The sequence below is a fragment of the Bos taurus genome, chromosome 1, assembly GCF_002263795.3.
Source record: "Bos taurus isolate L1 Dominette 01449 registration number 42190680 breed Hereford chromosome 1, ARS-UCD2.0, whole genome shotgun sequence".
Classification (NCBI taxonomy): Eukaryota; Metazoa; Chordata; class Mammalia; order Artiodactyla; family Bovidae; genus Bos; species Bos taurus.
In genome coordinates, this window is record NC_037328.1 from 44,717,741 (window position 1) to 44,730,764 (window position 13,024).

A 13,024-nucleotide genomic window follows, 5' to 3' on the forward strand; every position below is an offset into this window, starting at 1 on the left:
AAAATAAACCTCTTACCTATCTGTACCCCAAGGGATTTTTTTTTCTTTTTAACAACAATCACCTTTAACCAATTTTATATTCTGTCTTTATAGTCTCAATTTAAAACTGCAGAAGTGAAATGAAGTGAAAGTCGCTCAGTCATGTCCGACTTTTTGTGACCCCGTGGACTGTATCCCACCAGGCTCCTCTGTCCATGGAATTCTCCAGGCCAGAATACTGGAGTGGGTAACTGTTCCCTTCTCCAGAGGCTCTTCCCAACCCAGAGATCGAACTCAGGTCTTCCGTTTTGCAGGCAGATTCTTTACCATCTGAGCCACGAGGGAAGCCCAAGAACACCGGAGCGGGTAGCCTATCCCTTCTCCAGCAGATCTTCCTGACCCAGGAATTGAACCAGGATCTCCTGCATTCAGGCAGATTCTTTCCCAGCTGAGCTACCAGGGAAGAAAACTGTAGAATATATATCTAATTTTAATTTTTTTGACTGACTGACCTAAGGGTTGTTACACACTCTCGCCATTGTAGTATCTCACTTCAGTGGTGGTTCTCCAGCGTTGCTCACTACAGGGGTAGGGTGGGCCTTGGCCCCCTTAGAGGATTTCTCACGCCTGAAACGAGGGGGATGCCCTAAAGTTTCGTGACTAATGTGATTCCTTGTTTTTCAGCTTAAATGTGTATTCTATTTCAAGAGGAGACAAGCTTGATCCAAAGAAATTAGTAATAAATTTCAGGCATCAGTGACAGTTCTACAGGGGAGCATTTATCATTAATGTTCCCTGGACTTGTTTCCTCTCTTCTACTATCAATAGATGCCAAGATAGAGGAATTTCTGGGAAGGCAGCAGAGTGGAGTGAGTAAGAGCGAGGGCTCTGAGGTGCCTCCCAGTGTCTACTACTGGCTGCATAACCTCCCTCTGTCTCAGAGTCCCTCTGTGTGAATGGGATTGATGAAGACAGTGCATACATCATGCAGGTGTTCTTAGGATTCAGTGACTAGTGTGTGCAGTGTGCTTAGAACAGTGCCTGGTACCAAGTAAGCACTTTTTCTCCCCCTCTCCTTCCCACCTCCTCTCCCTCCTCCTCCTCTTTTTCCTATGTGTCAGAGTTTAAATTGTCTTTTAGTTTCCCTAAAGGAGGTCCAGCGGATGGTATCGACCTACCATTTTACCAGTTGAACCTTTTTATCCTGATGCTATTTCTGTATAATGCTAATTGACTAATTTATAAATCTCTTGGCTCTGTTGATAGGCAGTTAATATTCCTCACATAAAATTCATTTAGACTATTTCCTAAAGACCTACAAATTATTATTACTTTTGTAATAAGATTTTGTTATAACTGGTACATTGTTTAAAGCCATGTTTCACTTAGAAATAGAATGAACTTGTTGCTGTTGTTGAAGATACAAATTTGGGATTATTAATCTGATTAAGGGGTTTCCCAGGTGGCTCAGTGGTAAAGAATCAGCCTGCCAAGCAGGAAATGCAGATTTGATCCTTGGGTTGGGAAGATCCCCTGGAGAAGGAAATGACAACCCCCTCCAGTATTCTTGCCTGGAAAATCTTGTAGACAGAGGAGCCTGGCAGGTTCCATTCTGTGGGGTCACAGAGCCAGACGTGACTTAGTCACTAAACAACAACAATAATCCAAGGAAGAGACATCTTATGCTTAAGCATCTCCATAAAGTCACTAGTCATGTAAGTCTTAGACAAGTCTCTTAGCCAAACTAAGATTCATTTTCCTCATCTGTGAAAGGGGAAGAATGACTCCCTTGTAGGATTTGTTCAGAGATTAGAGATAAGGCCTGGTCCCCAGAGAGCCTGACACACACAGTGCACTAAGATTCAACATGGGTCTTAATTATCTCAACACCTGGATCTTTTCCCCGATTATTTCTCATCATGCTCAGGTGCTTGCATTTACTCAGAGGGCAGGAGGGGTACAATTGAAGGGTGATTATAATTAAACCCAGAATAAAAAACTTCAAGTAGTTCTTGGAGTGAAGGTGTTACATAACTATATTTTCAAAAGGGAAGAACCTATGGCTTGGAGTCAAGAGTGCATAGGATGTTTTTTGGACAGAAATGGTTTTCTGGCATCCCTGTGAGAAATAGGAAGGTTGTTCAGAGCACTGTTTTCTGGTGAGAGCACTACTAACTCCGGGGTGATAATTGCTCCAGCAAGTCCATGCCTGCTGCAGGCTTTGGAGCCTGGGAGCCGGGAGCCCAGGCCATGAGTCAGAGTGTGGGGGATCCCATGCCTCACACGGGGACCTGCGTCACAGCACAGGAGACAGGAGCCGGGAGCCCAGGCCATGAGCTCAGAGTGTGGGGGATCCCATGCCTCACACGAGGACCTGCCTCACAGCACAGGAGACAGATGGATAAGGTTGATCCATGGACGTGGAAGTGACATTCCACACCTTGAAAAAAAAAAAAAAAGCTTTTGAGGGCGTTGATTCAAGTCTTTGTGGGGGAAATTGCATTAGAAGGGCATATAAAATTCCAAAAGTAGAGCTTGCTTACTAAGAAAACATTTTTAAAAGTGGGAAAATTTCCATGTAACCAATTAGAGTGCTTTTTATGTGTGTGTGTTTATTTATTTTTAGTCAAAGGATAATTGCTTTACAGTATTATGTTGGTTTCTGCATTTGAATCAGCCATAGGTATACATGTTTCCCCTCCCTCTTGAACCTCCCTTCTGCCTCCCTCCCCATCCCACCCCTCTAGGTTGTCACCAAGCCCCAGTTTGAGTTCCCTGAGACATACACAAATTCCCATTGGCTATCTATTTTACATATGGTAATATATGTTTCTATGTTACCAATTAGAGTGCTTTTAAAGCTTGTTTCTCACAAGCTTCCACACCTAAACAGACTAACTGGAAATTTCATCTGACATAAGGAGATATTAAGGGTACACGTTATTTACATTGTGATGGAAACCCTTGCCATTTTTTTTATGCCTATCAATGGAAGAGAACATTTGTACAAACACATACATTTCACTCCCAGTCTCACATCTTTTAAATTTTATTTTTTAAGATTTTTGATGTGATAAGAACATGTAACGAGATTTACCCTCTTTGGCAGATTTTTAAGTATACGATACAGTATTGTTACCTTTAGGCACAATGTTGTACTGCAGAACTCTAGGACTTATTATTTATTTATTTATTTTGGCTGCACCGTGAGGCATGTGGAATCTTCGTCCTCGGACAAAGGGTGGTACCACGCCCCCTGTAGGGGAAGCGTGGAGTCTGAACCAGCGCACTGAAATGTTATACCTGTTAATTAGCAACTGCCCCAGCCCTTGGCACCCACCATTCTGTTCCTTCCTTCTAGGAGCTTGACCATTTCTGATATGTTATATAAGTGGAATCATGAAGTATTTGTCCTTCTGTGTCCCAGTCTCAATTTTTTAGCGTATTATTATTCTTTTTTTACTGACAATATAAGTGATCAGTACAGAAAACATCTGTAGAAAACGTCTACTCCCTGTGTTTTCACGTGGTCTCTCCTCCATATGAGTATGTCCCTGGTGTCTCTCAATTTCTTCCTCTTATAAGAACACTAGTTAGAGTGGATTAGGGCCACCCTGATGGCCTCATTTTAAGTTAATTTTTAAAGGCCCTACCCCTAAATACAGTCACATTGTGAGCTATTCACATGGGGCTTCAATATGTGAATTTGGTGGGGCAGGTTGGGGGGGGAAGGGATGACACAATGCAGCCCATGTGCAATGAGGACCTTATTTTAAGCCTTTTGATTCATATTGTCAACAGCTTTCCAAGAAAGCTGTATCCATTTATAGTCCTGCTACCAGCAAGGAATGACAGTGCCTATCCCCTTGCACTCCTGCTAGTGTTAGTGTTATTAAAACAAACAAACAAACAAACAAAACAACTTTTTTTTGCTAACCCAAAAGGCAAAATTGGTTTTCATTTCATTTTAACATAATTTTGACTACTAATAAGCCTAAACAGTTTTCACCACTTGGTTTTTCTTTTTCTTTCATTCTTTATACTTTTATTCATTGAATGTATATTTAATAAACTCATGCTGTGAAGGCAGCAAAGTGCTGTGTACTGAGTTTCTAGGAGAGAATGATACGTAGCCCTTGACACGTGGAGCACACAGTCTACTGGAGAAGAGAGACGTGTAACAAAATTAACCAGAAGATCAACGACAGTTGTGAAAAGCGTCATGAAGAAGTATAAGACCTCAGGGAGAGTGTCTAACAGTGCCTCAGGGGCCTGGACCAATCAAGGGGGAAGGCAAGGCTTTCTGAGGGGGGTGTGGTTTCCACTGTGAGTAAAGTGCGATTAGCTGGTGATGTAGTGAAGGGCTGGGGTCACAGCCAGAGGGGACCTCTTGTGAAAATGCCTGTGCTGGCTAGGAGCAAGTGAGCTGGAGGAAGCGACCAGTGAGGCTGTGTCCTTGAAGAGGTGAGGGTGAAGAGATGAAGCGTGATGGCGTATGTTTGTTGCGGTTGTTTTAAGTATGCTGGGTGCTGTGGGGAAAGTGAGTAAGAGTGAACCCAGGATAGCTCCAACTAGGAAGGAAGCTGCCACTGTAATCTGGGCAAAAGGTAATGATGACTTGGATTAGGGTAGTAACGGTGGCACTGGAAAAAAGTGAATGGTTTTCAGAGACACTTGAGAGGTGGATTCTACTGACTTGGCAATTGGATGTGGAAGGTGGCCCAAGCAACCAGGTGAATGGCGATGCCTTTTCTAAATTGAGGGGCACTTGAGAAGCAGGTTTGGGGAGGAGAGGCAATGAGTTCGAATTTGGACGGATCAGGTTGTGTGCCTATGGGAAACCAAGAAGGGAAGTTTTGAGCGGGCAGAAGCTCAGGGGAGAAGTCAGTATAAATGAGGAAACTAGGGTATAGATAGAAATTGAAGTCTGGGGGTGAGGCATTTAGAGAGACAGTGTTAGGTGAGAAAGCAAAGGAAGGGAGGGAGGACTGGTTTAGAGCGCTGGGGACTCCAGCAGTTGTGAGCAGACAGAAGGGAGAAGTGAGCAAACATCTAAAACACAGTGGCAGAAAGGTGAAGGGGGAACCAAGAAGTGCCATGGCAGAAGGCAAGAGAAAGACTGTTTCAGAATGGCTCCCTAGGCACCTGGGTTGGAGGCTACATAAAGGACGAAAGGCTAAAACATGCACAGCATTTGGCAACATGGGGACCAATATCCTAACTAACATGTGGCTGCAAAAGCTGGATTGGAGTGGTTTGGAGAGTAAGAGAAATTGAGAGAGCAAATGTCACAATTCTTTCAAAAGTTTGGCTTCTCTGAACTCTGTCTTTGATTATTTTCCAGTTGTTGATCATTTTCTGTTGCTGTCATTGTGTTACCTGACCTCTATGTTTGTATGTATATGTGAATATACTTATTTATCTTCAGAGTATTTATTAAATATTAGTAACTTGTAGCAAATATTTTGTTTTTTTTTTGTCCACTGCATAATTTTGTGTTGTTTTCATGTATATTAGCTTTACTTATGTAATTAAATGATTTTTTTTCCTTTTGACTTCTTCTATTGTTCTTTGCTCTTAGAAATTCCTTCTCTATACAGAAATCACACAACTATTCATCTTTGTATTATTTTTTTTAATGTTTATGGCTTCTTTAAAATTTTCACTTGATTATTTTGGAATTTTTTTTTACATGTCAGTTTAAGGCTTGGGACACTTGATTATACCACCCTAATGATACAGGAGCAACAAAGCTAATCTTGGGATATTTAATGTTTTGACCAATTGACTCCACTGCCTCATTGCTGTAGACAGGTCCTACTGATCAAGAAGATGAAATTTCAGTTCAACATGAGATTCGTTTGGTTAGTAATCTATGGACATTCTGTCTCTGTGCTAATATTGTGCAGTCTGTTTATATTGTAACATTTTTTATTCTGTATTCCCAGTTTCCTGTACTTCCCAGAATGATGTCGTCTGCCAGCCATCCTAGAAGGTATTCTTATGAGGACCAGGGATTTCGATGCCACACTCAAGTGCGGGATCACAGAAAGTGCTCAGGGGATGGGTCATTCAAGGAGCCATTGGAATCAAAAGGAAGATCCCATTCCAAAATTCAGTCATTTTCAGACTCCTTTGAACAGCAACTGTGCTTTAGAACCAAACGTTCCGTCTCTTTGGTATGTAACAGAGTTATTGAATATTTAAGCTGTCTTAGAAAAGGAAACTCAAAGAGTTCGTACTCTCCCAGTCTGAGGAGAACAAATCTAGCTTCTTATTTACAGTTTGGCATTGAGATCTTTCAGAGAAGGCAATGGAACCCCACTCTGGTACTCTTGCCTGGAAAATCCCATGGACAGAGGAGCCTGGTAGGCTGCAATCCATGGGGTTGCAAAGAGTCGGACACGACTGAGCGACTTCACTTTCACTTTTTACTTTCATGCATTGGAGAAGGAAATGGCAACCCACTCCAGTGTTCTTGCCTGGAGAATCCCAGGGACGGGGGAACCTGGTAGGCTGCTGTCTCTGGGGTCGCACAGAGTCGGACACGACTGAAGCGACTTAGCAGCAGCAGCAGCATTGAGATCTTTGGAAAATGATACCTGTTTTAGATAGCCCAGATGTACATAAAGGTTTTAAATTATTATTATTTAAAGACATCGGGTGTAGGAAGAATTCCTGAAGAAGTACTGGTTGGAATGTTTTGTTACCAATGTCCTCTAGTTCTTTGAGACTGTTTCTATCACCCTTATTACAAATAATTGTGATTTGTTCTCTTTCCACTATATGAAAAAGAAAAAGCTGTCCCTATTGCTCTTATCCTCCCCTATGTAATCTGGTAGGAAATAGTTTGTGATGGCGTTGTGCCCCCTGTATCTTTAAAAAGCACACAGAAGGAACTCTCTGGACACCATGGAGAGCAGGAGCAGGAGTGGTCACAGTGGCCTCGTGGGAATCCAAGTGAGGCATAAGGGAAACAGGCAGGAAATGGGGGGAAGACTAGAAGCACCACTGATGATGCCAAAACTGATACATAAAGTCCTAAACTAGAGACCAATTAATTGGAGGTTAGTTTTTCAACTTTGCAGTGTGTTCACTGAGCAGCCCTGAGCAACATACTTCTTTTTTGTTGGGTCTTTGATTTTGGTTTTATTTTGCAAAAGAAGAATAATGATATGTTTCTGCCATGTAGTAGATGGAGCGAATAAGTAAGGCTAGATCCACCTGGATCTTGAGCTGCGCTCTGTGACTGGCTAGGGAAGACACTCATGGGCTTCCTACCTCATGGTCCCCTGAGCTTGGTGCTTTCTGCCTAGCTGTGACAGCTGCTGGGATTGTCACTGTGCATCTTTGCCTCACGGTGGCACTTCACTTTTGTCGCAGTGACCTTGTGTATCTATGACTCCCCTTGAGTAAGTGCTATCTCTACAGGATCAAAAAAGGAATAAGGAAGGAAGAATAGTGAACAGCTGTCACTTTCTGTGTCTAAACATTATTAAGGGTTTCTATTTTGTCTTTTTTTTTAATACTTTTTTTTTTTTTAGATATGCTTTCAGACTTAGAACAAGGTTGCAAGAATAGTGCCAAGACTACACCTTTCACCTAGATTCCCTCTAAACGTAAACATATTATCCCATTTACATTTACTCTCTCTTTCCTTCCCACCCCCAAACAAGGGCACAAGGATATAAATATAGTATGGTAATTAAACTCAGGAAATGAACACCAACACAATATCTTATCTATTGGCCTTATTCCTATTTTCCCAGTTGTCCCAATAATATTTTTTATATCAAGATTCCAGATCATGTGTTGCAAATGATTTTCATGTCCCTTTAAGCTATTTTATTTCTGCAGCAATGCCTCAGTCTTTATCTTTCATAAGACTGGCTGGTTATGTTTTAGAATGAAGCTCAGTTTGAAATCATCTGATATTTCCTCATGATTAGATTCACATTATGAGCTTTTGGCAGGAATAAAATATTTTTTCACATCTGTTTCAAAACTGCTTGTTAAAGTCATTAATTATATTAATCAGGGAATTGACTTGCTTTAAATTCTTTCTAGAGTAAGGAAGGATATAAATATGTTTTGAAAAAAAATTTAATCAGAACAATTCTTTGTTGATTCTGTTGGCCACAGAAAAAATTCATATCACATGTTTACATAAGTGTGTAAATGTGAAATCAATTTTCTTACTTAAAGAGATGTCATTATCTTATCCTTAAAATATAAGAATGTTTGTTTCATTCATTTCTCAAGTTCTTCCTTTTGAGTGCCAAGATAACCAAGGCAGCCTTTTCAACTTTTTTGACTCAAGAACTCTGTTCATAGTTGTATGTAGTTGGCTCTTCATGTCCTTGGGTTCTGTACTTGTGAACTTGAGCATCCATGCATCTTGGTACCCGTGGGTGGTTTTGGAACCAGTCCCCTTGAGGATACTAAGGGACAACTGTATAATAACCTAGAAACCTGCTAGGAATTTACAAAATCATTAAAATGCTTTTCATATTATGTGATCAATATATATGATAAATAATTTTAAATATTTTAAATTTTATATTACTTTTATATTATACAATTTTTCTTCATTCCAAATAAAACAATTTGGAAAATACATACTTTAAAACATTTTTCTGTGTAACAATTGATGTGATTTTCTGAAACTAACTACATTAAAAAGTGTGATTTGTCAGCAAATCTAAAAATGATGTATATTGGCTTTTATTTGGGGGCCAAATGTATACTACTATGTAGATTTAAATTTTACATCTTTTAGCATCAAGAAGAGCCAGAAAACTGCTTTTGTGATCTGTTCATGACCAATAACATTAAAGTTTTTCCTTTTGATATTGAAAAACTCAACTGGCATTTTAAAATAATTTTTCTCACTTTGTTTCTAAGTGATAAGATAAGAAAAAAATATTTCAGGTTATTATTATGAGCAGTTTTCACATAGTCTTTATTCTCAATGAGGGAAAAGCCAAATTGCAAATAATCATCACTATATTTTCTCTATTTTATACTGTTCTTATAAGGATTAGAGATATTCCTGGCTGCTCAATATGAATTATGAGCAGATTGATGGATTTAATACAAGTGCTGGACCTAATGAAAATAATCTGGAGGCACATTTACAGGGCTAGTACAATTTTTAAGCCCCTCTTAACCTGTATCTCAGCATCATCATTTGTTTTGCCTTCTGATTTTGACTAGCGGACCATTATAGATAGAAATGAAATAATCTCAGTATGAAAACAATTTAACACTGTACAGAGGATAACACCCCCTCAGTAACCAGACATCCCCATAGCTCACCCTGCTGGGCTAGTCATGACCTTGCTCATCTGAGTGTTACTGCTTATGTTCACCTCATAGGCACTCAGGAGTTCTGCAGCATTTCCAATTCAAGTGGACAATGGGGGAATAATGATTTTGTTTATTTAAAAAACTGAAGTGTAAATAGATACCATCACTATATTGATCAATACTAGTCTTTTGTAAGTAATTGCTTTGAAACTAACCCTCTGACCATGGAAACCAAAGAAGCACACCTCTCCCTTTGCCCCCAGTCTCCACACAGTTCCCTATCACATCACCCTATTTATAGTTATCATTACATTTATAACTACCTGTTATTTTTTTATTTCCTTTCAGGCTTATTGGTTGATTGTCTCCCTCCGCCTAGGTGTAGAATCTAAGCAGTAGGGTCTCTAGTCTAGTTGGTGTCATATCGCCCCATCCTAGAACAACAGTGTGTGTTCGTTCATTTGACCATTGAATGTGGACCCCTGGGCAACTTGTTGGGGAATGTTAGTGTGGTTGAATGTCATTCTTGACACTTCATTCTTTACCTAGTCTTTATCTGAAAACTTAGTGCAAACCCTTAGTGACCGTGAGGAGGTTAGAATCATTCAATGTATGATTCCCTTGCCACATTCTTTTTCAAAAAGTACCAGAAGAGTATTAATTTTACTGTGAAATCACATCCCTTTGTACCTTAGAGGCAGAGTCATGTGCAGGCTGAGTTTCCTCCACAGACCATCTGCTGGTGCCCAAGGCCCCTCTTCCTTTGTTTATGACTAAAGCTTTAGCAATACCCTTAGGCTTGTGCTAATTTATTACTAAAAACTAAGATGTGAAAGTCTCCTAAATGATTAGAGGTTCCTACATTTCTGATAATTAGGAAAAATGTTGAATGTTGTCAGCTATCTACCCTTTTCCAATCCTTCTTTATCAGGGACCTGAGAGCAGAAAGGAGAGAAATGAGAGAGAACGCCGGTTTTTGGAAGTGAGGTCTTGCAAGAAAGTGGAGGAAAAAAGGAGCTCTAGGAAGGAAGAGCATGGAGAAGCGTACCTGCCCACCCTGTCTGAAAAAGCGCTCAAATAACCCTTTGCTTCCACACCATGACTACCGACGCTGCTGTTTTTTGAGCCCCAATTTACCAGACCCAGGAACGGTACCTGTAAGAGGGTCTGCAGATGCTGAGTGACTCAGGTGGGTGGTTGATTCAGCTGCTCCCCAAGACAGCTTGCATCATACCCCACCTGCTTTTCAGAGTATGATCTGCTCTGTTGCCCTTTTAGGGGAATAAAAAGAATAAAAGGTATTTTAATAGAATAAAGTTATTCTTGCAAATGTAAAGAGAGATATTTAAAGAGCCACCTACACATCTTCACCAACCCTTCTTCCACATCAGCCTCACAAATAATCTTAAATAAAAGTCATTGGTGTGACTCGAACTCCTTACTAGAAGTTATTATGTAAGTATGTCTAATGGCCATTATTTAATGAGAACTGGTAATTAAAGGTGCCAGGTACTATGTGGAAAGTTTGAACGCATGACCTGAAATAGTCCTCACCACTCCCGAGGTGGGGTGTACTGTTTTTACTTGCTGGCAGAGGAAACTGCAGTTTAGGAAAGTTCTGTCTTTCACTGCTGAGGAGGTAATCAGAGTTAAGGCCAGAACTCAGCTCATTCTGACTCATGTTCCTAACCTGAGGCAGGACATCTTTTTCCCTTTGGCAGAGGGTCCTGACTTAGTCTGTGTGTGATTTGCTTGTAAATGGGCAGAGGTGAATGAGAAAAGCAGGACTTGGAAGTGGGTTATAGTTTTGATGATAAGAACTTTTAAGACTTACTCTCTTAGCAACTTTCAAATATACAATACAGTATTGTTGACTATCGTCATCTTGCTGTACATTACACCCATGACTTATTTGAAACATATGGAATGCTTCGCACAGATCTGCATGTCACCCTTACACACGCGCTGTGCTAATCTTCTGTGTGTCCAGAGAAGTTCCAATGTTACTGTATGTGCTGTTGAAGCAGGGACTTTTTATTCTTTTTCCAGCTTTATTGAAGTATAATTGATGAATAAATTTGTGTATATTTAAATTGTTCAGCATGATGATCGACGTGTATGTATATGACATTCTTTGTGAAACCATCACCACAGTCAGGTTAATTAAACACGTTGAGCCCATATTCTATTTTTTTTCCCTAGAAGGAGAGATAGTTGAAATCTCCCTATTTATTCTTTTTTAAAAAATTAAAAAAAATTTAATTGTAGGATAATTGCTTAACAACGTTGTGTTAGTTTCTGCCATATAACAATGTGAATCAGCCATAAGTGTATATTTTATATATATATATATATATATATATATATATATATATATATATATGTCCCCTCCTCTTGAAGCTCCCTCCGCTCCCCATCCCACCCCTCTGGGTTGTCACAGAACACTGGATTTGTGCTCCCTGTGTCATACAGCAACTTCCCACTGGCTCTCTGTTTTCCATATGGTAATGTATAGGTTTCAATGCCATCCTCTCAAATCTGTCCCACCCTTTTCTTCCACTGCTGTGTCCATAACCATAAGTCTGTTCTCTACATCTGGGTCTCTATTCCTGCCTTCCTTTTATTCTTTATCTCTGTCTTGGATCTTTAAATGCCCAAGGGTAGCAAGAATCTCTATTTTGTAAAGATCTCCCAGAATTATACCACAACTGATTGCTTATGTAAGAACAAACTAACTTTGGCATAGTAAGTAAAAAGAAAGAAAAAGAGAAGAGGAAAACAGTGAAATAAAAGTAAAATATTGATGATCATTAACTTGCATTCTTTCAATTCATACAACTTGTACCTTCACCATTTTGGGTTGATACTTTCATGTAGCCTCTCAATGATGCTTTTTCACACAAGTAAAAGATGACTTCAATCTAGTACCTGGTGTGTTTGCTACCAAGGTGGAGAACGGGACCTGACCTGCCTTTGAGGTTTGTGTTCTGCTGTAGTTGTGGGGAAATTACTGGTTTCTCCACCTTTGCTTTGGGTACTTTTCAGTCTTGCTAACCAAATTTTAGAAGTGGGGATGATCTATACATTGCTGTGGCCCCAATATAAAGGTCTGGGGAGAAGTGGCCCACCCACGGGAAGGAGAAATACCTGGAGTTCTCGGGGCGCGTTGGCTGGCTGACTGAGAGAGTAGCCACCTTCCACTCCAACCAGGATACGTGTGAAGGTTCTTCCCCTTCAAGGATGATGATACCTGGAAAAATCAGAATTAGGAATTTTATTCTATATTTTATCAAATTGAAGGAAAGTCCATTTTCAGCACACTTTCAGGACCATTGTACATGTAAAAGGGGGGACTCTCTGAATATGACTGTCTATTTATTGCCTTTTTAAAATTTGTTTTAAAATAAAACAATACTTGTCATAATAAAGATATAAAAGAAAGAGAATAAAAATTAAAAATTCTTATACTTACTCAGAGATATACTTTATTTTATGTCTTTTCAGAATATTATCTATGTGCACAGATATACACACACAACTTATGTCCAAACATTAACTCATTTCAGTTAATAATATGTGATAACATCTTTTAAAGTCAATAAAATAGTTGAGTGCATAATTTTAATGGTTATTACAAAGGAAACATACTTAGAATGTGCTCAAGTCTATTCTATCTTAGAAAGTTTCCCTCACAACATATCAGTAGGTACCACTTTTAATAGCCAATAGTTACCAC

At 39.7% G+C, this 13,024-nt stretch overlaps 1 protein-coding gene across 16 annotated transcripts in view; it reads left to right on the top strand.

Annotated features, from left to right (window-relative positions):
- Positions 1–12,759, top strand: part of LNP1 (leukemia NUP98 fusion partner 1) — a 43,038-nt gene extending 30,279 nt beyond the window's left edge. For 8 of the 16 annotated variants that reach the window (XM_059893090.1, XM_059893145.1, XM_059893115.1 and 5 more), the window contains 3 exons: positions 5,790–5,843; positions 5,928–6,158; positions 10,220–12,759. In XM_059893090.1, the coding sequence (XP_059749073.1) occupies positions 5,790–5,843; positions 5,928–6,158; positions 10,220–10,369 (435 nt within the window). In that variant the 3' untranslated portion in view covers positions 10,370–12,759. The remainder of the gene's footprint in view (positions 1–5,789; positions 5,844–5,927; positions 6,159–10,219) is intronic. The other 8 variants (XM_059893324.1, XM_059893245.1, XM_059893302.1 and 5 more) reach the window with 3 other exon arrangements.
- Positions 12,760–13,024: the final 265 nt, after the last annotated feature.